Here is a 24,906-nt window from a genome sequence, read left to right as displayed (position 1 = left end):
CAATTTTATAGCGCTCGAATCTTTCACTATTTACTTCATTATTAATTACAAGCTCTGAATTTGATGAAGAACAACTATATTCGATTATTAGAGGTCTCAATCGAAACATTTGGCATTGCAGAAGGTAGATAGATGCCAATGATAAATGTGTTTAGGCCCTATTCTCTATTTTGGAGGTTTTTTTCGTAACAATAACATTAATAAGAAAACTAACTCTTTCTTTGAGCCACCATTAATGGATAACCAAGACATTTCCATTAAAGGGTGTTTTAAAAAAAAAAGTATCAAATGTTGCAGAAGTGGTTGCTACATCAGATAAGAACTACAAAAAATGAAAGAATATCAATTTCAACAGTTGTTAATAATAATGCCAAAAATGACGTAAGAATTTATAACAGATTTTATGTTTTAAATTTTATTGTGTTGATCTTCTTTGTTTAAAAAAAAAATACTTTCATCCATGATAATATTAAATTTTTTGTTAATCATAAGTAAAAAATTTTAAATCATCAAAATCTAAAATGATAAATGATAATAACATTTTTTAAAAAGAATTTTAAAAAGTTAAAATTATGCCATTATGGACCTTATAAATAAAATTCGTTCATAAAATAACTCACTTTTGCTAAACTAAGTTATTTTAGAATTTTCTTTTAATATATATATATATTTTCTGGTTGATATCAAATTTTGGAAATTTACAGAGTGGAAGGACCCTATTTAAGTGAGAGTTAGAGTTTCCATGATGTTGGATGCATTTTTTTTTTATTATGTATTTTGTAATAAGAAACCATCCGTGGAAGAAAAAAGAAGAGGTTAAGAATGATCTAAATTTAACTTAGCCGATGACTATGTATATTTATTGAATTCACATGAGTGCTCAACTTCATTTACCAACCTAATAAATTAGAGCGTGTAATTGGTCATACACTACAACAAAAAAGGTTAAAAGGTATCAATGCAACATACGTGACAATCACCACATTTTTCCATTAATATTGCAAAAAGGACTCTAACACATTGGATGCCTACCCACACGAAATTGATGTCTCTTTGCCTCTTCAACAATTACAAAAATAAATATCTATTTTTTTCCAACCATTAATCTTTTTAGATACTTTATTACCATATATTTTAGGGTAATAAAATTTGAATATATATATCTTAAAGGCACATTTTAATAATACTATCAAGGATACAATATTATTTTAATCTCCAATATATATATACTAAATTCTAATTTGATTAGCAACGTTTTAAAGGTTTTATTTTAATTCTAAAAAATTGTAAACAAATTTAATATTGTCTCATCTTTAAATTTTATATAAATAATTAATAGAGTGAGTGATGTAAAGGTTAACAACATTTTTAGTTAAGTCATATCTTTTTATACATAACCAAAACCTTCTTATACATTCCATGTTTTTATTCTTCTTTTTGTATAAAACTTCAAATTCTAATAATCATTTCAAATTAAAATTAAAGGTAAGTCATTTATATTGTTGATAGTTAGAAAATTAGTTTAACATACATACTGAAATTGAACCTTATTACTTCTTCAATATATTAGTTGTTCGTGTCAAATTTAATAGTGAAATAACATTGAATCTGTTTAAAATTATCTAAGACTAAAATAGAATGTTTAAAACGTTAAGAACCAAATTAAAATTTAGCCTAACATTAAAGACTAAAATAATTCTTTATCTTACTATCAAAGAAATATCTTATTAAAAATGATTACATTTATAATGTATTAAATAGATAAAAAATTATTATTATAATCTCAAATTGTGTTATTAAGACACAATATAGTTAAATGTTTTGTATATATAATTAAAAATTTGTTATTAGTAAATTCCAAAATTGTAAGTACATTACAACTCAAAACTTGCTGAAAACGTATCTCATGAGTCTTTAGTGTCGTTTTCTTTGAACAGGAAATAAGGGATTATATAAGGCCATTGCATTGCAGGGAAGTCTTACAGATTTGACAATTGACATTGTTAAAAGATGATTATGAGAGTGGAGCAGGTGGTGATGGCCACAATGGTGGTGAGTATTGTTGTTTTTGGTCCAAAGAGAGGTGAGGGAGCTGCTCCCAGAGCTTTCTTTGTGTTTGGAGACTCTCTCGTTGATAGTGGCAATAACAATTACTTGCCAACCACGGCACGCGCCGATTCTCGGCCCTATGGCATCGATTATCCCACTCATCGTCCTACCGGTCGCTTCTCCAATGGCTTCAACCTACCTGACATTATAAGTACGTAAGGGTTATAAAGATCTAATTATAAAATTTCAATTCATGGTGGTTGATATTTTGTTATGTAGGCCAGAGAATTGGGTCTGAGCCCACATTACCGTATCTGAGCCCAGAGTTAAATGGGCCAAAGCTCTTAGTTGGGGCCAACTTTGCTTCTGCTGGGATTGGAATCCTCAATGACACTGGCGTCCAATTTGTAATCATATACTCTCTCCAAGTCAAAATTGTGTTACTTAATACATGCACAGACAAAAATCAATTTAATTTATTTTTACTTTATGACGAATTTGTGAATAAGCAGGTGAGGATCTTAAGAATGTATGAGCAGTTTGAGTTGTTTGAAGAATACCAAGAACGTTTAAGTGCAGAAGTGGGGTCAGAAAGGGCAAAGAAAATTGTGAATGGAGCATTGGTGCTGATAACACTTGGTGGTAACGACTTCGTTAACAACTATTTTGTCACTCCATTTTCCCCTAGGTCTCGCCAATTCACCATTTCCCAATTCTCTCGCTACCTTATCTCTGAGTACACTAAAATTCTCCAGGTAATCATTTTTATCGGATCCGGCTATAGAGGTATTTGTATAATGTGTACAATAGATTATTTAGCCTAATATGAGTTAAAAAATAAACATTCAACGTAAAATACTACTAATTTTTCAAACACAATACATCCATACTATCCAGACTAACCATCCGGTACCAGATCTTATTGAATTGAACATCTCTATACTCTCATTGTACACATTTTATAGATATTCCATTGGCTCCATATAGTTCCTCATTTCATATCATTACATTACATGTACCGGTGTGGTGTATGAATATAAAATTAAGAATTAATAAATGCAGAGGTTGTATGAGTTGGGGGCTCGGAGGGTGTTGGTGTCAGGAACAGGTCCATTGGGGTGTGTTCCGTCACAGCTTGCCTCAAAGAGCACCAATGGTGACTGTGTGCCCGAGTTACAAGAAGCTGCCCAGATTTACAACCCTCTCCTTGTTCAGATGACTAGAGATCTCAACTCCCAAGTTGGTTCTGACGTTTTTGTCGCTGTCAATGCCTTCATTATGAACATGGATTTCATCACCAAACCTCAAACATTTGGTATATATAACCGAATATTGTTATTCTTATACATGGTAGCAAATACATAGCTTATTATTATTATTATCATTATTATGCAGGTTTTGTTACATCAAAGGTAGCATGTTGTGGACAAGGTCGATACAATGGGATTGGAACGTGCACTTCATTGTCGAACCTTTGTCCAAACCGTGATATCTATGCTTTTTGGGATGCTTTCCACCCAACACAACGTGCTCTTGGTTTCATCGTCGATGCAATCTTTAGTGGAACTAACGACGTTATGAGCCCCATGAACCTTACCACCGTCATGGCCTTGGACTCCAACATTTAATCTACAATAATCTAGTTTATTTATATTGGTTTAGGGGGCCAAACATGCAAATAAAGGCTTCAATTTTATTGATTGTAATTGTAAATTTTTTGTGCTTCTATATTTATTAGGGATGATACATTATCTTAAGCGATTTTTAATATTATTTTTTTTTAATTTTTAATCAAATTTTTTATATTTTTTAATAAAATTTTAGAAGCAATGCTAGGGCCAGCAACATTTGTGATTGGTAGCCATCAACTAGCTATCAATGATGATTTGATGGTGTGAGATTGGTGTGAGATTTCATCCAATGGCTCACATTTCTCTGCTGGTTACATGCTGGGCAAAATGCAATAAAATTGCTGTCTTCCTAGACTTTTCCAAATTGTAGTTGCTACAATGATAATTACTAATTAATTGTCCTCATCATTTCAAATACATAGATAGATTAATAAATATTCATTCGTAATTGTGTATAGGACTAAGGATATTCAAAGAGGTAAATCCTCGTAGAGGTGTAAGCTGCGTTGCATGATCTTTTATATATATATATATATATATATATATATATATATATATATAAACCATGGTTTGAAAAAATTTACATGATTCCACCAAAGAAAAAAACATTATAAAGTTTCATCAAAAAGATATTTCTGTGTAGTTTAAATTGGTACAATTCGAATTAAATATTCATAGTAATTCGAATCACACTAATTTAAATTAGGCATGTACGCACTCAAGCATTAATTTGAATCAACCTGATTCGAATTACACACTAATTCGAATCAAGGTGATTAGAATTACACACACAAATTCACACTAATTCGAATCATGCTGGTTCGAATTACTATGAGAATAATTTGAAATATGCTGTTTCGAATTATGAAGGAGCAGACGTGTATAAATATGGTGTGAACGTGAATTCCTCTTATTAGAGTGACAAAATGGCTAGTGAGGAGAGTTTTATAGTGTTGGTGCATTACAAAGGATCAATTAAGAGACAAACATGATCTGGTGTGAAGTTCACTTATAAGGATCCTCTCAGTATTTTTGAGACATTCGACCAGATTCGATGACTTCATGAATTCTATACTACAGAAACTAGGGCTGCAAGGCATGAAACGAGTTCAGAAGTTATTTTATCGCATTCCAATCTCAGTGCTGCGAGAAGACGTGAAGTACGATTGTTTCACCATAGGGAGTGATGAGGATTTGCAGGTCCTCTTCCATTGTCGTCGGCAGTTTTCCGAGGTCAGGACATCTGAGTAGTTGACAAAATTGGTTAATGTGGTATCTAGCTCGGGGATTCGAACCGGATTACCCACACTGTAGGCACGGTAGCCAATGGTTAATGTGGTATCTAGCTCGGGGATTCGAACCGGATTACCCACACTGTAGGCACGGTAGCCAATTCTAACTCGAGACCTGTTGGTGCATCTTCGTCCGTGCCTGTGAATGCACCTCGGAACGAGACTGTTGCCTCCCTATCGTTCGCTGTTGATCTCAACTATAGTGGAGGCAGAGAGGTTGGTATCATGGATAGGGTGCCGACTTCTTTACAGTGTAAGGCACCGGCGTATGGGTGATGCATTGCTGGATGATGATGTCGATGATGATGTGGAGCCGGACCTCATCATTGCTGATGACAGTGGCGATGACATTGTAGCGAGTAATCTAGCTGGGGCTGGCGGTGGTTCTAGCTCTAGGACACCGTAGTACCCTCCACACTTTTTATCTTTGGACTTGAATGCCATGAGACAGGAGGGGGTTCATAGGGAACCCACTGGATTTGGTGCTAGAGATGCCCAGGGGACTGGGGTCTTACAGAGTTTCAGGATAAAGAAGAGGCTGTGTTAAGGGTGAAGACGTATAGCATCCGACGCGGGATACAGTACAAAGTGGTAGAGTTCGACTATCGCCGGTATGTAGGGAAGTGTTCTGAGTTTGGGAACGGGTGCACATGGTTGATTAGGCTAAGTGTCCGGCAGCGCAAGGGTATTTGAGAGGTAAAACGGTACAACGGACATCATACATGTCTCGCGACGTCGATCTCGAGCGACCACAGAAGTCTCGATTATCATGTGATCTCGGCCTTCATCATGCCAATGGTTAGAGCTGATGCATCCGTCTGCATCAAGTTACCGCCGAATGCGACGGAGGCACACTTTGGGTTTAGGCCGACTTATAGGAGGGTCTGGTTGGCGAAGCAGAAGGCCGTCGCCCATATTTACGGTGATTGGGATGAGTCATATAACGAGCTGTCGCGGTGGGTCTTAGGAGTTCAGAATAGAATAGTGACATGCATTAATTGGGTCATTAAATAAATCACATGTATTTAAATTATATTTTAAATTTTTACAAACGTTACTAACTATAAGTCTGTAACCAAACAATTTGATCTTCTAAATTTAAAATTTTTATTTAAAAAAAAATATAATTTTTTATTATTAAATATTTTTTTATATTTATTTTTAATTTTATTTTTAAAATAAATAATATAAAATCACACTTTATCCCCTAAAATAAAATTCGAAATTTAAAAAATCCAAGTCGCTAACACAAGAGCTGGCGTTACTCAACTCTATCTAGAATCTACTAAGCTGGGAAGTAAGTGGTGAGACCGTAAGACACTGGTACGAAACGGCGTCGTTGTAACTCGGCCTTCGTCTTCCTCTCCCTCCCGGCGCCGCCATCCCAATCGGTGGCACAGTTCGGTCCCAAATGCCGGAGGTCCCTTCTTTAGTTTCTCTCTGCATCGACACACTCGCTCGCCAACTCTTCCTCCGTAAAATTTCCCCCTTTTTCTTTTCAATTAATCGTTTATTGTTCTGGAATTAATTAATTTGCATAGGATTGGAGATTCTAGAGTGCTTATAGATGAGTGTTGAATGTGCAATGGTTGCAGGGGATAACGACCATGACGACGACGACGACGACGACGATGGTGCTGTTATTTCTGTTATATACGACCTTCCTTTCGATTTGGTCAACACCTTAATCACTCGTTTGCCTCCATTCGCATTGCTAAAGTTCCACCTTCACATGTATTTTTCTTTCTTTTTTACCAGCTATTACTATTATCACATTTTGCTCCAATGTTTGTTGCTTTCATTTTCGCATAATCTATCTATATCCGATCTCTATAGATAATTTGATATATAATGGGTATACACTCTTGTAACCGCCATTTCCCTTTTTAATTTACTTTTCTATACTATAGATTTATACATACATATACATATCTAGATATATGAATTTAATTTTGATGCTCTTACATTGTAAAACATTTTACAATTTTGTTCAATCACATTCGTTTTTTTAGATGACTATTCACGTGATCAAAGTAAAAGATAATTGTTTTTGTTGACACCACGTGATGTAATTGGATGCACTTATAAAACAGTTTTATACGGATAGTGCATCAAAATTAAATTCTAGATATATAATATAAATTTATAAAGATTCTGCCAAGTTATGAACCTTGCACATGATTCTTAACCATTAAACTATAATTGATTTTCAATTCTTCTATCATATAAAAAACATATAGCTGGTACATTTAAAAATACATTAAAATGTGTTCCTGGCAAGTAGCTAGTAATAGTATAACTAAGAATTGTCTAAACAAGTAATTATGAATTATTGATTGATTGGTGGAAGGTTTTGTAAATTTTAAGCAACAGTCGTCTAAATATGCTTAAAATGTTATAATCTTGATGTTGCATGTGAGCATATGGTTTTTATTACTGATAACAGCATGATTTTGTAGTAGGGTGAGTAATGCATCAATGCTTTATTTGGCTCTTACAAGCTGCCTTTTTTTTACATCTCTTTCTTTTTATTTTTACCTCTGGATTTCTATCTTACATTGGTTGGACACACTTCTTGTTGTTAATGTAACAGGCCATTTCAAGACCAGATTGAGGAAGGATTTTCTCATGATGAATTAACCAACAAGAGGAAACGTGGAAGGTTGCAAAGAACATTGTACTTGTAGATAGTTTACCTTTTTGTGCAAGTAAATTCTTATTTGTTGTGACTTGTGTTTTCTTGCTGATACAGGGATTGGAATCTAAATACAATTTGGCGGAATTTTTTTAAACTACGGTGGCCTCATCTCATTGACCAGATGCAACCAGCAGACTGGCTGCAAGCTTATTGGGAAAACCATTTACAGAAGTATGCTAACACATACTATCAGTTTCATAATATATTTTTATTATTTAATATTTACTATTGTCTTTGCTCATAGTTTAATCTTTTATAAAACCTTGTGACATAACAGCTGTTTAGATGAAGCAGCAGAAATAGCACTAGTCCCGTCTTTTAATGGGTATCTTGGCAACATACAGATTCCAGGTATAATGATAATTCTCTCCCTCTGGAAAATTTGTGTGTGAAGTTTTCTTCTAGTTCTAGCTTAGGAAAAAATCTGCTCACGTCTGATTTTTAAAGCGTTTATGGAAACATTTAATTTTGCTCTTAATATTGCTTTGTGTCCATGAAGATATTTGAGTTTCAATGTTAATATCACTTCTACTTCTAAGCATATAAGTTTTTTAAACAGACAAAGGCCATCTTGGTTTGACCAAAGATAAAGAATGAATGAGCTATTGGTGATTGAAAGTTTCTAGAACTGTTTGACTATCCTTTTTGCGAAACCCTTTGAAGCGCCAATTGATGCTTTTAGTATTCTCAATCCCACCTCCCTATACCTTCTGATGAAGTAAAGTTTTTAAAAGTTTGTGTTTGCATCAATGCCATTTGTACTATCTGTATATTTAAGGTCCCCTCCATCTTGATTTTGTGCACAAATAATCTTTTTGTGGATGCACAACCCCCCTCATCCACTGTTTCTATCCCTTTAATTTATAAACATAAATTATTCTGGTTTCACTATCTTCATTTCAGATACAATATTGAAACATATTGGTTTTGGGGAACGAACAAATCATTCAACTTGTGACCATTGTAAATTATCTTACCATTGCCTTCGATTTGGCAGTCATGCGAGGTAAGACATTATAGTATTGTTGTGTCATAATTTATATGGAAACGATCAGTTAAGATTGACTTTAGATATCGAACGAGGGAGGGTCCGCTGGATTTTTAATTTATATTCTTGGATAAAATACTTCCTTTTTTCTGTTGATGAAGCTTGCTTGTTGATTAACCTTGCTTTGTTCATCAGTAGTGGTCTAGTGGATCCAGTTGACTAGTTAAAATTGGTTTTCTGTGGTTTACGACTTTACGGCCTTTGTTTACAATGATAATCATGCTGATGAATTAGTAATACTGTATATCACCTCATGTTGTCTTGACTAGTTCTTTTATTCATTTATGTTTTGTGTTCATGCAGTCGTCTGAGGCTGCAAAATGTTCTGTGTACTGCAGAAACTAGTGTAAGTTGTGCTTTCTAGAATATCCTGAAGAAATCCTTTATTAAATCCAGAGACTATTTGATATTTATCCTTTTGGAATGACAATCATTATATTTTCATCTTATCAAATGGCGATATCTAATTTCGATTTGTGCATACATTGTCAATTGTATGTATTATGTAATAGCATTTTTTTTTCTAAAAAATAGTTATGAAAAGAAATTTCTTATTTCACTCACAAACTATAATTAGTATCTACAAAATATTAAATTTACAAATTTACAGTAAAATTCATGTAGCTGTTGTTCTTCCTAGGTTTCAACTCCTTTATCCCTTTAAAACAGGTGATACAGTATGTCATCTTATATGCTCTGACTTGCAGGATTTATTAAGGGAATGCAAGCTGCAGATTCTGGTGCTAAGATGTATTAGATCCAAGGAACAAGTAAGCTTTCATTCATCCAATAGATTTGAGTGATCTGTAACGTATCTGTACTTGAGTTTGCATGAATATGATGTATCTGTTCCATATCTTTGGTTAGCTTTATTTCCTGGATTTGCTTGTCCAGTAATTGTGCCAAACTGAACTAAAACTAGCTGTGGATAGAATAGACACAATACATAGCTAATAAAACTCTCTTTTTTAACCCTAAAATTAAGCTGGTCTGCTATGCTCTACTCCAATCTTATAGTTTGTTAGTCTGATGTTCTGTCTGATTCAATTTAGTTGAAGCTGCTTATTCATGTCATGACAACTACAACCATAAAATGAGAAATCACACCAAGATTTAACTGTAGTCTGGTTGGTCCAGTCAGAGCCGGTCAAGTCTAATCATCTCTGGATGACCAACAATCGTGATAATAACTTGAAGTATTTCTTTATTTGCTCAAAATTATGACCTTGGTGTTGATGGTTTCACTTGCAATGTTTCACAGATTGATGGATTATGCAAACTTCTCGCTCAACATAGTAAAACATTAACGTCCCTGGAATTTGTTCACTGCACAATTTCAGCCGATTTTATTAATGGATTATGTGGTTCTATGGTCACAGAGAGTGTACAAAGACATGGGATACAAAACTTCTCAATTATTGCCTCAAATTTTCTGGAACCATGTGCAGTATCTTTACCTAGTGGACTTGTGTCATTTTTGTCTTCAGGAAGGTATATGAGCATAAGTTTAGTTCTGTATTTTCCTTATTATATTTTTAGCACCTCTGTTTATACCTTGTGATTTCATTGAGTTTGGAATGTGGTCCAAGTAATCAGGACCACTTGAAAGACTTAATAAGACTTGAAGTTCTAAATTTCTTAAGGAGCAATGAGTTGTTTCTCTAGTTTTTTCTTTTTCCATCAACGTGTAGTATTGTACAATGCTAGTTTTGATTTGGAATTGATTTGATAGACAGGGAAGAATTAACCAAATTGTTAAGAAGCATTGATCTTATGGTAGACTACATTCAATGTGTTTTAATGAGATCTCCTACTATGTTTCACATGACAATTGTATCATCAACTAATTTAATCTTTTGCTCAGTTTGCTGTTTGCATAACTGTCTTTTACTTGGATAAATATATAGGTAAAAGATTCTCTCTCTTTTAACCTTATTTTGTGCTGTTGCTAGGTCCCTGTGCTCATTAAAATTTTCTGACAGCCACCTTGGACGGAGTTTTGCAAAATCTCTTCTTGTGACTATTCTGAACCATTTGCCTAGAATATCTGTCCTTGACCTTTCTGATAATAGGGTGAGATTTTAATCTGCATATTTTGTTTTATTAGTGTTATTTGATGGCTAACATATAGTTCCCGGCACTCTTCAAGATAGGAGGATGGCTTTATGACGTTAACAGGATTTTTGCAAGCCGTTCGAATCTGTGTCCAGGAAATGGAAAGTCCTTGCAAATGTTGCGTGTACTCAACCTGAGGTAGCATGATAATAAGTATGATTGAGTACTTTCTGTGTGATATGAGATTCTTGTATAATTGACTTCTTTTTGGCTGTGATGAATATAATTACATGTGTATGGAAAATTAATACTAGAGTGCTCTATGTTTGATTGCTTTTTGTTTTGGTCACATAATGTGAGCTGCAGTAAGACAAAGGGTTGACCTTGTTGTATTTAAATATAAATTGTGACTGGTGTTTGATGAAAAAGATATTCTAATCTGGTTTTTGTCTTACAGGGGGAACAATTTACAGAAAGATGACGTGGAAAATCTTAGATATGCTCTTGGTCACATGCCTAACTTGGAGGAACTGGATATAAGTGACAATTCCATTGAGGATGATGGGATCAGGTCAATTTTGTTTCCATTTTCTAGGTATATTTTGAAGATGTAAAATTAGTTTCTGATTGCCCATCATCAAACTTACAGGAGTTTAGTTCCCTATTTTGTTGGAGCAGCTGAGACTTGCTCTCACTTGTCACATTTGAAATTTGAGAATTGTGAGCTGTCCCATGATGGGGTGAATAATCTTCTAGATGCCCTTTCTACCTTCAAAGGACCATTGAAATCTCTGTCTATTGCTGACAATTACCTTGGGAGGTCTGAGTATAGACTATCAAATATCACTCTCTCTCTGTCTCTCACACACACACACCCATACTATTTATCTGTTGATTTTGCTTTGAATGCATTTTGCTATAATCTATACAGTCAAGTGGCTGGAGCTTTGGGAAAATTTATGAGCACCCCTATCGAAGTGCTTGATGTTGCAGGCATTGGATTGGGTTCATCTGGTTTTTCGGAGCTTCAAGATCTAATAAAGGAGGAGGTTAAGCTGGTGAAAATTAATATAAGGTTCTGATTAATACTTAAGAGTTCTTCTGTCACTCTTATTTGATGTTTCACATACAATCACTTGACATGCTTTTAAATTTGCACAGCAAAAACCGTGGTGGCATGGAGACTTTGAAGTTTTTGTCAAAATTGCTGTCACATGCTCCGCGACTAGTTTATGTGAATGCAGCAAGCAATCTTTTGCCGATAGAATCATTGGCCATCATCTTTTCTACATTAAAATCTTATAAAGGTATTATCTCTTCTAATGCCTCTTAGATGCTTCCAGTTGAGTAACTCACAATATATAACTAACTTTAGCTATAAGAATACCCCTTTTACAGCCTGAATTTCTGCTTTCTACTAAATGAGAATACCTGACATGTATTTCTTCCAGAATGGGAGATCTAGAACCATATTTTATATAGATAACATATATATGCCTTGAAGTTTGAAACTGAATAATTTTTGTTTGAAACTAGGACAGCTACTATTTTGTATACCATTGTCGACTTATATTTGATTATAATGTTGTTACTTTGTGCGTTTTCTGTTGATACATGCTGCAACATAATAAAACTGTTATGAGGAAAATGCCATGATGCTAACTTGCAGAAATGTGGACAGTATATCTTCATACCTTTGCAAATCGTACATGCCTAATGCTCGGAAGTTTCTTGGCATAAATTATGATAGAGAAAAACATAGGCAGGGTACAAAATATGCTATTGAAAATTTTGATCACACTCTAAAAGATTCTTGCCACCTTCAGATTTAACCATGTAAAGTTATGATGCTTTAGGTAATCTTGAGCACTTGGACTTGTCGGGACATATATGGGACTACCAGCAGGATCGTGTTTCCATCGACACTGAATTTGTACATAATGGCAAACCTAGGCTGATTCTTCCGTTACCATCAGCCTCTATTGTACCCTATGACGATGATCCTTAGCAAATGTATATAGTATCATTTCAATTGACATTGCACGGTAAAAGCTAGTAGTAGTTGTTTCTTTCTTTACCATTGTGAATGTCAAACCCGTTTCATGTAAAACGCCTTGATTGTAATGCAGTTATTACTCATGCCCAAATTGATGAAGGGGGCAGAGGGAGTAGCACATTTCATTAGATGCTTTGAAGCAGGACATATTTAATATGTTGTAATCTATTAATCTGTTGTAGTAAGACACAGAATAAACACTTGGTTTTCATAGTGGTTTGGAATTTCGGATTAATCCTTTTAATGCATTTTTATTTCTTCTATCAGATCACATAATTGGAAAACTTCTCTTTCCTTAACTGGTTTGGTCACTGGAATTTTATTGTTTTGATTGATTTTCAGCTTATTACCCTCATTGCCAAAGTTTTGTTCCCAAGTATGTAACTGTTTTATGGTCCACTGAAGTTGCTATTTATCCTCATTTGGATAGCAAATTAAATCCATAACCTGGAATGGGAAAAAGTCGCATTGATGTCAGGTCTAGGATGTTGCACTGGAATGTAAGTGCCCATGTGGCCATGCTGCATTGCCTTTTTGAGTGAATCATTTAATGAGTAAATCCCTACACATTCTTTCATGTTAACTTGGTTATCTGTCAAATTTGAAATTTCCAAATGGATATACACAAGTCTCAACTGCATCTTGAAAGTCCCCTGGACAATGCATATTTCTTGGGGCTTGGACTTTGGTGGGGTTTTAACTTTTGGTAATGCTAGGATGAAGTCTGGTGTGGTATCAGGAAGATTTTGAAGCTTGGACTTTGGAGGCTTTTTTAATTTTCTGGACTACTTTTGATACTGCTAGACTCGAGTCAAGCTTAATTTTCCTTAACTTCACTGCAGCTCTTAACTTCATTGCAGCTGAAGTCGTAGTTCAAGTGATAAACCAGAGTGCCTCTTAGTATGCTACATTCGAGTTCAAAAATTTAGTGGATGAGAACTCTTAAGTGTTGTATGTGTGAATATGTAGTGTGAGTAATTAAAGATTGTCTAATTCATCTAAAAAAAAAAAAAGCTTTCGGCCAAATAATAGTAATAGACCAAGGTGGTGATGCTGTGACCAAAACCAAAATATAATAAAAGAATAATAATAGAGTCGTAATTAACTAATTAAGCTTCTCCAGTTCTACTATTGTCGGAGCTGCATGATCACAGTGGCAGAGGAAAAGTAAGTGTGGTAGTAATGATGGTGAAATAGAAAATGAAAAAGACATCCCACCGGTGACCATGAGGACATCAACAACCTTGTCTGTTGGGTCACCTTCTTATCATGCAATACTCAACCACGGTACTAGGATTCACCCTAAAAAGTTCATAACTTTTTAATGAGAAAGTGACTCAGTTCATGTGGTAAAAGTTCAAAATATATCTGATACTGGTATGAATTTAAAAATTCTTTTTTTATTGTAATAACATCTTTTTGTAGTAAATATTTATGAGTATTCTTTTGAAACTTTATTGACTATAAAAGTCTACAAAATATATCTGATGCTGGTATATATATATATATATATATATATATATATATATATATATATATATATATATACTCTAAGAGGTTGTGGGTTCGAGTCTCCTTATTTTCGGAAAAAAAAAAAACACATAACTGCTATTGTATCTGTTCTAATATAAAACATTAACTTGACTCATCTAATATATTTTTATTAAGTAATTGTTTGGAATTTCTAATAATATAAAGAATAAATTATTATTTTTGGCGTAATAGCATATAAACATGGCTTCTATTTGACTTATAAAATATTTAATCTTCTCAAATTATAGTTAAAATCTCAATTGAAATAAGTCCTTATTATCAATTATGATATTTTATGGCGTGTCGATTCTTCTTTGTTTTTTTTTTTTCTTTTTTATTGAGTTAGAATTCCAAACTTAGCTTAGGGATATAAGTTAAACTTTATACAAAATAAAATTTACCACATAAAATATGATAATTAATAATAATATTTTATTTTGGTTTGAGATTTTAAATTTAATAATTATTTTCCGTTAGTGACCCCCTAAATTTGGATAACAGTACATTAAATAATCTTATATGTTTTAAATATAGCACTTGTCTCAATTGAATGAAGAATTTAGGTGGTCAAATACTCAAATATGATACAGACAAATAAAGGAAATTTTTTTTATCAATATTAACTAATATTTTTAGCTAACAATTTATTTTTTATACTACTAGAAATTAGAGTTTAATATTTAAGATTTGAAATTTAGTATTTAAGATATAGAGTATTGGCCAAATATTAGCCAAAAATAATAAATTTTTTGGTTATGTAATAATGCTCTTTTACAAAATTTAATAGGACATAAATATAATTAATTTGTCTTTTATATATTAAATAAAGTTTTAATTTAATACAAAATTAGAATGTAAAATAAACATCATGATAATAGTAGGCATCTAAAGTGACTTAGTGTACCTAATTTCAGTTTCCACCAGCCTGTAAAGGTGCATGCAAAAGAAAATAGAGAATTCCATTTAATTTATTGTTTGTTTATTTATATATAATATATATCTTGAAATGTGTCCAAAAGGGGTTGTTGATTAGGCTTTGTCATCAAATTATCCTTTGTTTATAAAGAATAATTTCTTTGTGCCTGTTAACATCACTAATCTAATCTCTAAGCTTTATCCCTTCTCAAAAATCCATTTAACAAACCATGCATATATACAATAGAAAATTAATAATAGAATTGAAAGAAAGACGCGCGAACAAACGCTTTAATTTGAAGTTGTTATCATATCTGGTGGAACTTCTTATCTGCTTGAATATGTGCATTAGTTTTAGCCTTCATTACATGATTAAATTTTGGAAATGCAAGGTAATCATGGGACCAGTTTAAATGTCTATTTTGCGCCCAGCTACTCCAACCCCAAAAAAAAAAATTAAGACCACATACATGAACAATAAAATTTATTATTTTTAATTAATATTTAGTCAATAAAAATATTTTATATTAATTTATAAATTTTAAATTTTATAATATAAAAAATGTTAGTCTAAAATATTAATTAATATTAATAAAAGATATTAATTAGTTACCTAACATTTCAAAAAATAAAAAAAATAAAAAAAGAGAACGAGAGGAAAAAAAACACTACCTATATTTTTCTATTAACCAACCTTCCTCTTTATTGAGTCAGAATTATATTAGTAAGAGTATAATTTTATTTTTTTAATAAGATTACGAATGAAGGAAGTTAATATTTAAAATGACCCTAAAATTTGGTTTCGACTTTAATTTGACTCTTGAAGTTTTAATTGACTCAAATTGAACCTCCAAATTTTAAAAGTCTACTCACGTTAGTCTTTCCGTTTATCTTCGTTAATGACATACTTAGCTGAAACATTAAGTGACACGCTGGCAGTTACTAAATGACATCGTTTTAGTGTTAACGTCTAATCCTTTCTGAAACGATGCCTTTTAAAACAACAAGGAATTAAAACACAAATTCACCTCAATTTTAATAATCAAAACACGGAAACTCTACTTCATTCTCTCGCATACATAGTAATGAGGAAGATCAATGCTACTACTGTAGTTTTTCAACGAAATTCGATTTAGTTGTTCTCTCATAAATTATTTTCTTGCATAATTCATGCCTCTTATACTTTTCGTTTGTAATTTATGAGGGAACAATAAATTGAGCTTCGTTGAAGATCTACAGTAGCGATATTGATCTTCTTCATTATTGAGCATGCGGGAGAATAAAGTAAAAGAAGAATAGCCCTATTTCAGTGTTTTGATAATCAAAACTTAGATAAATTTGTGTTTTAATCCCTTGTTATCTCAAACTGCATCATTTTAAAGAGAATTAGGCGTCAAGGCTAAAACGATGTCATTAAGTAACTGCCAGCATATCACTTAACGTTTTAGTTAGATATGCCGTTAATAGAGATAAGCACAAAGACTAATGTGAGTAAATTTTTGAAATTTGGAAATTCAATTTGAGTTAACTAAAATTTTGAAGGTCAAATTAATGTCGAAAGCAAATTTTAAGAATCATTTTAAATATTAACTCTTATCCAAAGTGGACCATTCATATTTTTCATTTTTAGTAACGTTATGGACTTTTTTTTAACATTATCTTTGATATAGATAGATATGAACTGACTTAATAATGACACCATAATTAATACGTGAATTTTCAAACATCAACAAAGTGTGAGAACTAGGGTCATTATATTGTTCCAATACCTTAATTTCAAGCCTAGCTTTATTTATTCCATCATTGAAGCGAGGGAATTGAAATCGATTATTCTGAAAGGTTCTGTTTCTGTATAGTAGTTTTTGACTTTTTGCATTGCTCCTTATCATACTGGTGCATAATACATTAGGATATATGATTTCGACTTTAGTTATGTTATTATAGTTGTTTGTAATGAATTGCTTTCTAAGATGTCGAAGTTGGTCAAAATATGTGTCCATTTTAATGTTATCTGTTGCTCATTTGGAACTTAAGATAATTTTCATCATAAATTGAGGTATCCCCTCTTCAAAAGAACATCGATGTTTCTTTAAAGAGGGAATACCTCAATTTATGATGAAAATTAATTAATTTAGTAACATTATAGTAATTCAATTTCATATCACGGCTTTATATATATATATATATCCCATGGGTTAATAATTAAATTTGTTACTAAAATATATATATTTTAAATTGATTTTAAAAAAATTAAATTAGTCATATTAATTTTTGAAAAAAAACGTAAATTAAATTGATTCTTTAGTTAGATGATAATGTATTACACTAAATGTAGGTAATATAATGACGTAATAGGTTAACGACATATTTCACAAAATAATTAGTTGATGTGTTAAAGTAGTGACATGTATATCATGTATTATTTGACATGTTATAAATTTATCTAGAGCCAAATTAGTTTTTAAAAATACACAAATAAATCATTTTTATTCATAAAATTTTAAAAATTGATTAAATTAATCTTTATACAAATTTTTCTTATTTTTTTATAATATTAAATTTTTAATATTACTTAATCCTACGAATTTTAATCTCATTTTTTACATATTAATAAACAAAATTTTTTCAGATAAAATAATAAAAATAATTAAATTATTACAAAGTTATTTTTTATTTGTATTTTTAGATTTTACATTTTCAAATTTTAGTTTTTTTAGTGAAATTCTTTATATAAATAATATTATTAAACTATTATTAATTATATACTAAAAATTTTAATCTTTTGATTCTCGCTAAATAAATATAATTATTATTTTAAAATTTTAATCTTTTGAATTTTACTCAAAATTTAGTCCATTCTATCACTAATTGTCTACATTTGTCTTTCTATATTTATTTTAGTTCAAAATTCATTTTAACAAATTAACTTTTAAAAAAAATCTAACAATTAAGAAGACATAAATAAATAACGAAAATTGAGTAGTAATAATATTAAAAAAACTACATTAAAATATTAAAATTCAGCGAGTGTTTTCATAAATCAATTTTTCAATTATTGAGTTCTACTACATAAATTAAACAATAATAAAAAATAAATTTAAAAATCTAAACATTTTAAACTTTAAAATAATAACTATATTTATTTAGCAAAATTCAAAAAATTAAATTTTTAAGTATTCAATTAATAATAGTTTGATAAAATCATGCAAAATAAATTTTTTCACTAAAAAAATAAAATTTTTAAATGTAAAATTTTAAAACAAATGACAAATATAATTTTGTAATAATTTAATTATTTTTATTATTTTATGTAAAGGAAATTTTATTTATTAAGGTCTAAAAAATAATATTAAAATTAGTAATATTAAAAAATAAATAATTTAACATTATGAAAAAAATAAGAACAATTTATATGTGTACTTTCAGAGAATAATTTGACTCTAAATAAATTTATAATATGTCAAATGACATGTAGTATGTTATGTGTTACTAATCTGACACAACAACCAATTATCTTATGATACCTGATATTAGTATTGGACATCATCATGTTGTGTGACACTTAATATGACACATTTTTATCTAACTGACAGAAAAATTAATTTAACTTACGAGTTATTTTTTAGAGACTAATATGACTAATTTAATTTTTGGAAAAATATTTAAAAAATGAGTGATTTTTTTAGAATAAATTTCATTATTAACTTAAAAAACCTTATTAAGTTCAATAATAATGTATCCAAAGAAAAATTAATTTCAAGGATGAATTTATTATAAATTTGAATTTTATTTAAAAATTTATTATTTATTAATAAATTATTGTATAAATTAAATAAAATAAAATTCAACCATACTTATTTAAAATAATTGAAGAACTAATAACTTAATTAATCCAAACTAATCAGTTCGAGAATTAGGTAATGTTGCTTAGTTTCACACTACTATTGATAAATTGATGTCAATTAGTATATTAATTATTATCCGTTTATCACGACAATTCATACTTAATTGTTATTTTGGTTCTGTGATAATATTGAAATAAATTAAAGCCCTCGGGAAAGCAAAGTGAGTTTAGTCACATTACATTTTCTAAATAAAATAAATTTATAAAAATATTAGATAAATAATTTTTTTAACTATATCCAATCAAATCAAATTACGTATGCGTTTTATGTTTTTGTTTTTATTTTTGTTCTTTTTCTTTCTCAACTCCACCTTTTATTATTATTATTTTTTTCCTTTTTTTCTATTTTGTTATTTTTTTATTTGATTTTTTCTCTTTTTTTATTTTTTTTTTCCTTCTTTATCTTTATCACCATCATAATCACTATCACTATTATTTTTTTCTTAATTAATATCATATAATTAATAATAACAAAAATAACATAAAAAATTTTAGTTAATAATACAAAAAATCCATTAAAAATGATATATAATTTTTTTATAAATAACATAAAAAATCTTTAAAAAATTTAGTATTAAAATTAGAAAATTTTCTATGTCATAATTAAAAAATTTTGGTGTTATTTTTTAATAAATTTTACACAATTCAAAATTTTTTTTTCTCCTCCTACTCTTCTTCTTTTACATTTTCATAATTCTTATTTCACTCTCTTAATAAAAACATGTGTCAAGGTTAAGAAATTTCTTCTTCTTATTTTATATTCATAATTTTTTTTTGTTTTCACTTTTTTAACAAGAACCTATGTTACGTTTAAAAAATTTTGATGTGAAAATTAAGAAACTTTCTATGTCACGGTTAAAAAATGTTGTTACTATTTTTCTAATAAATTCTACACAAAACAAGACTTTTTTCTCCTCCTCCTTTTCTTTTTCTTTATCATCATCTACTTCTTGTTTCACATTTTTATAATTCCTCTTATTTCACCCGCTTACAAAAACTTGTGTCGCGATTGAGAAATTTTAGTACCAAAATTAAGAAATTTTCTATGTCATATTTAAAAAATTACGATGATATTTTTTGATAAATTTTATAAATTTAAAACTCTCTTCTTTCTCTTCTTTTTCTTTATCATTATTTTTTTTCTTTTTTATTATTTTACTTTCTCATAATTTTTTTTGTTTCACCCTTTTAACATAAATATATAAAAAAAGAAAAATAGAAGAAAAATTAAACAGAACGAAAAATAAAAAAAATACTGCAATAACCACCTGTAAAAGGATGAGGAAAAATAAAAAAATATAACAACAATAATAACAATAAAAGAACAAGAAGAAAATATGTGTAAAGAAAAAAAAAAGAATGCAAAAAAAGAAATACGTAATTCACGCGCACATTGTGAGTGATTTTAATGGGTCTGAGCCAACTTAAGTAGATTTATTTAATAAAAATAATTGGATACGTAGCAAAACTAATACATTTATGCTTATTTTCGGAAATAAGTAATGGTAATGCAATAATGTATGATGTTATTAACTAATTTTGTCTAGTCTCAAATGTGGCCTAACTTTGATATATTAAACTGTGCTATGGGATAAACATCTCTCTCCCATGAAGAAAAACAACCACGAACCTTTTCGCCACCACTTCAATCTGGGCTACGGTGCCCTCCTTTCTTTTGCTCTCTCCCTTTTAAATTTTAATCTCCTCCTCTTCTTTTTTTTTTTTTTCTCCTTTTTTAACTATCCATCATCTTTCCTGTTTTTACAGTCTCATTCTCATTCTTTGTCAATTATATCTTTATCATGGTCACTTTTTTTATCTACTATACTTTTTCACTGCATATTTTTTTTCTTTCATCTGTCTTTTTTTTTTCTTTATTTTTCTATTTTTTTAGTTGTTGTTCTTTTTTTTTTCTATTTTTCTTTCAGAAATTTATATATAAGATATGATAAAATGAATATGATTAAATAACTATCGCAAAATATTGAATATGATTAATTTTAATAGGTGAAATATCATTGTGCATTTAAAAATATTATTATAAGCTCGTCAATTATTGTTACATTTCCATAGTTATAAATGATAGTGCTGAGTACTTTGTGAGTAAATTAATCTCAGCTCTGTGAGTTTAAATTTTATTAAACTAAACTTTAAAGCTATATAGTCAACCCAAAAAAAAAAAAAATCTTAAAGCTATCCTATTCAAACAATATGAGAAAATTAGTATTACGTATCCATCTTATTACATAATATTAGTGATTAATAAATATTAACATGTATATTAAACTAAACTTTTTTTAAAAAAGTCACAAAAAAAAACTAAATTTTTTAAAATTAAATTATACGATGATAATAAAAATGAAAATAATTAAGATGGTAAATACTTTATTCTCTTAATGATTTTTGTTTAATATATATAAGAAAAGTGTTTCAAACAAGAAAATTTGCAAATCAAATTTCTTCTATTTTTTTCATATATAATAAAAGTAGATAATTTAAATAAAAAGGAGTAAACCGAGATTTAATATAAGCATGAAGTTCATATTTATGATATATGGCTACCACTGACAGTATTGTTTTACTTTTAGGTTGACAAAAGAAATTGTAATAAAGCATTTAACGTTATTGAAGTTTCCATGTTTCATTGAATGGGTTCTAATAACTCACACCAAGTTAATATATTCATTCATTTTGTTTCATAAATCGTAATGAATTCAAAACTAAGACAATAAGATTTTACGTCTCTACAAAAAAAAAAAAAAAAAAAACCTATAGTCATTGCTAAAAATTATGATTATAAATTTTTTGGTCAAAAAATCAGTATCATAAAAAATTTCTAGTCATAATATCATGATTATAGACCTCAAATATTATAGCGCGTCAATTTCAACTAATGTTATGCATTACATTAATGGTCTCTTAAAATCTATTAATTCGGACTCATTTTTTGAAGCTTTCTATTAAATAAGTAGTGTTATAATTCACTACAAGAAACACACGAAATAGCAGTAGTTTTCATAGAAATTTGTGGCAGTTTTTAACCGCCACAAAACAATATACCAACAGTTTTATAAATGTTGTAATTTAGAGGAGGAAATTTGATTTTGTGGCGGTTCTAGTGAACAGCCGGCACAACCGCAACAAATCAAAATAATTGATTTTGCGGCGGTTGCAAACTGCCGCTATTTGCTCAATGGATTGTAAAAAAATTTGCGGCGGTTTTAAAATCGCCGCAAATCTATGTAGTTTTTTTTAAATGGATAGTTTTAAACCGTCGTAATTTCATACATGGACTTATTAAAAAAACTGAATAATTACAATAGTTTATGCCATTTTTCTTTACTATAACTTATTCTCTTTACAAAGTTTTGAACCGTCATATTAAATAACACTAAATAAACAATATTAAGGAGAAAATCATGTATTATTTGGCTGAAGCATATACAAGAAAATTCCACCAGCAACAGAAACAACAATAATAAATGAGAATAGTATATTAAAGATGCTACAACTTCAAAACTTAAGATGAATCCTATAGTTACTTACTTCTTTTGATCAATAGAACAAATCAAATAGAGATTAATAGAAAAATGGATATCTAAAAAGAAATAGGATTCAAATATGCTATGCAATATGATCCTAAAACTAACACACAGAGGCAAGTTCCATACCTCTCCTCCATGTTGTAAACCGGTAGCCCTTTGTAAAACCTTTAACTAATAACATAATTCTAAAGGCATACTCAATTTTTGCACAAATAATATTTGAGCTGATTTTGTTTTCTAAGTTGTAGGCTTTTAATAGCCATGAAATTTTACTGAAAAAAGAGAGATATACAAGTACGTAGAATTCTTTTTTTACCCAAAAAAGAGGCTTTTTTTTCACCTGTCTAATATAATGTTCCAACTAATATAGGTCGAGATAAATCTAATAAAATTCATCTAATGCTAATTTGATTCAAATAAATCCATGAAGATAATAACATAATAAAGAAAAGGGAAATCTTTATTTACTTGAGGTGACGAAGATTGGAAAGGGTGCAACGGAGCTTGATGCAGCCAAACTCGAAGGCAGGCATGGTGAGGTAGATATAGAAGGCCGGTGGCGAAAAAGAAGAATATGGCAACGGTGGCGACAAATTGGCATCTGTTGAGAGGGAACTTCTCCGATTTTGGCTTCTTGGCGGTAGGGGAGTCATCCTCGCCATTGTTTTTGAGGTCCCTGAGGAGCAGCCTACCAGTATTGACCTGCCATGATATTCCGCGGAGCTGGCATCGTCGTCAGCAGAAGATGGGTCCGATCACGGCACTGGCATTCAGGGGTTTATAGAATGGAATTTGAGTGATTACTTGAAAATGAAATTGGGGGAATTGGGAACCTAAAGATAGGATCTTTGAGCTGCAATTTCAATTTAAATTCGGATCCGAAAACGTGTGGTGTTGTGTTGTGATGTGAGAAAGAAGGATTTGTGAGAGAGAGACGAGAACATGAATTAGGGTGTTTGAGAGAGGTTCGAATAGGTAGAGAAAGAAAATTAATGGACACCCACTAAATTGTTGCGCCCAAAAAAACTGCCGACCAAGCTGCCGCAATCTTTTAATTTGGCGGTGGTTATGTAAACCGACGCTAAATGGCTGCCGCAATTCTCTGCCTCTGTTGTAGTAATTCGTATTAATTAAATAAGTTTTAATCTTTTGTTTATTATATTTATATTAATAATTCAAATTTAAAACTTGTACCCCAATGATCGTAAGATCTTTGAATGTGGAAAAGGATCAATTTCGTCTTAAAGAAGAAAATGAAGATATTTTTGGTCCTGAAATACCATATCTTAGTGTCATTGATGTACCTTGCTAATAATACATGACCCGACATATCATTTGCTGTAAATTTACTAATAAGGTATAGTTCCTCTCCAACCAGAAGACATTGGAATAGAATCAAATAAATTTTTTGACATCTCCATGGAATGGTTGATATGAGATTATTTTATCCCTATGGATCCAAGTCACAACTAGTTGGCCATGCAGATGCAAGATATTTGTCTGATCCTAACAAAGGAAGATCTCAAATAGGATACCTATTCACATATGGTGGTACAGCTATATCATGGTGGTCCACAAAACAGACGATAGCAGCATCTTCCTCTAATCATGCTGAAATACTAGCGATACATGAAGCAAGTCGCGAGTGTTTTTGGCTTAGGAGTTTGATCCAATATATTCTGTCATCATGTGGACTGATTGATCAGAAGATAGCTCCAACTGTCCTGTTTGAAGATAACACAGCATGCATTGCTCAACTTAAGGGTGGATACATCAAAGGTCATAGAACAAAGCATATTTCACCCAAATTCTTCTTCACTCATGATCTTTAAAATGAAGGGACAATTGATGTCCAACAAATCCACTCAAGCAATAATCTGGCAAATTTATTTACAAAGTCACTCCAAAAATTCTCTTTTAAAAGATTGGTACATCATGTTGGGATGGGCCAATTTCGATATATTAAATAATATCGACAAGAGGGGGAGACTGTATTCTTTTTTCCTTAGTCAGGTTTTTTTCTATTGTTTTTCTTGACAAGGTTTTTAATAAGGCAGTCTCTATCACAAAAGATTTTGTATTTTTTTCTTTCACTAAAATTTTTTTCCCATTGGATTTTTCTTTAGTAAAATTTTAATGAGGTATAATCCTAAATAGACATTTAAAGAAGAGTGTTACAA

General features: G+C 30.5%; 2 protein-coding genes across 6 annotated transcripts; both read left to right on the top strand.

The window, feature by feature from the left end:
- The first annotated feature begins 1,971 nt into the window (after positions 1–1,971).
- LOC130936086 (GDSL esterase/lipase At4g28780-like) lies at positions 1,972–3,998 on the top strand. The gene is made up of 5 exons (XM_057866071.1): positions 1,972–2,260; positions 2,329–2,456; positions 2,562–2,804; positions 3,112–3,364; positions 3,445–3,998. The coding sequence occupies exons 1-5, from the start codon at positions 2,011–2,013 to the stop codon at positions 3,675–3,677; spliced, it is 1,107 nt and encodes a 368-aa protein (XP_057722054.1). The 5' UTR covers positions 1,972–2,010; the 3' UTR covers positions 3,678–3,998.
- Positions 3,999–6,226: 2,228 nt separating this feature from the next.
- On the top strand, positions 6,227–13,601 carry LOC130935953 (uncharacterized). 5 transcript variants are annotated; one of them, XM_057865896.1, is made up of 17 exons: positions 6,227–6,447; positions 6,568–6,706; positions 7,566–7,634; positions 7,725–7,841; positions 7,948–8,021; positions 8,574–8,676; positions 9,022–9,064; positions 9,426–9,488; positions 9,980–10,209; positions 10,671–10,791; positions 10,868–10,971; positions 11,231–11,344; positions 11,423–11,593; positions 11,705–11,848; positions 11,935–12,080; positions 12,455–12,540; positions 12,630–13,601. In XM_057865896.1, the coding sequence occupies exons 1-16, from the start codon at positions 6,384–6,386 to the stop codon at positions 12,511–12,513; spliced, it is 1,761 nt and encodes a 586-aa protein (XP_057721879.1). In that variant the 5' UTR covers positions 6,227–6,383; the 3' UTR covers positions 12,514–12,540; positions 12,630–13,601. The 5 variants fall into 5 exon arrangements, 4 of the variants coding, with proteins under 4 accessions (XP_057721879.1, XP_057721878.1, XP_057721877.1 ...); XM_057865895.1 differs by lacking the exon at positions 12,455–12,540 and having other exon boundaries at positions 9,980–10,013; positions 10,098–10,209; positions 12,630–13,128; XM_057865894.1 differs by lacking the exon at positions 12,455–12,540 and having other exon boundaries at positions 12,630–12,818; positions 12,903–13,124.
- Positions 13,602–24,906: the final 11,305 nt, after the last annotated feature.

This window comes from Arachis stenosperma, chromosome 6, assembly GCF_014773155.1.
Source record: "Arachis stenosperma cultivar V10309 chromosome 6, arast.V10309.gnm1.PFL2, whole genome shotgun sequence".
Lineage (NCBI taxonomy): Eukaryota > Viridiplantae > Streptophyta > Magnoliopsida > Fabales > Fabaceae > Arachis > Arachis stenosperma.
Note: the sequence above shows the minus strand (reverse complement) of the source record. Positions and strands in the feature narration are given on the sequence as shown.

Bases quoted from the DNA above. Each gene is read 5' to 3' on its own strand.
- LOC130935953 (XM_057865894.1), top strand. From the start codon at position 6,384: ATGCCGGAGGTCCCTTCTTTAGTTTCTCTCTGCATCGACACACTCGCT. The intron at 6,707-7,565 runs GTATTTTTCTTT...TTAATGTAACAG, and splicing joins CTAAAGTTCCACCTTCACAT to GCCATTTCAAGACCAGATTG. The intron at 7,842-7,947 runs GTATGCTAACAC...GTGACATAACAG, and splicing joins TGGGAAAACCATTTACAGAA to CTGTTTAGATGAAGCAGCAG.
- LOC130936086 (XM_057866071.1), top strand. From the start codon at position 2,011: ATGATTATGAGAGTGGAGCAGGTGGTGATGGCCACAATGGTGGTGAGT. The intron at 2,805-3,111 runs GTAATCATTTTT...TAATAAATGCAG, and splicing joins AGTACACTAAAATTCTCCAG to AGGTTGTATGAGTTGGGGGC. The intron at 3,365-3,444 runs GTATATATAACC...ATTATTATGCAG, and splicing joins CACCAAACCTCAAACATTTG to GTTTTGTTACATCAAAGGTA.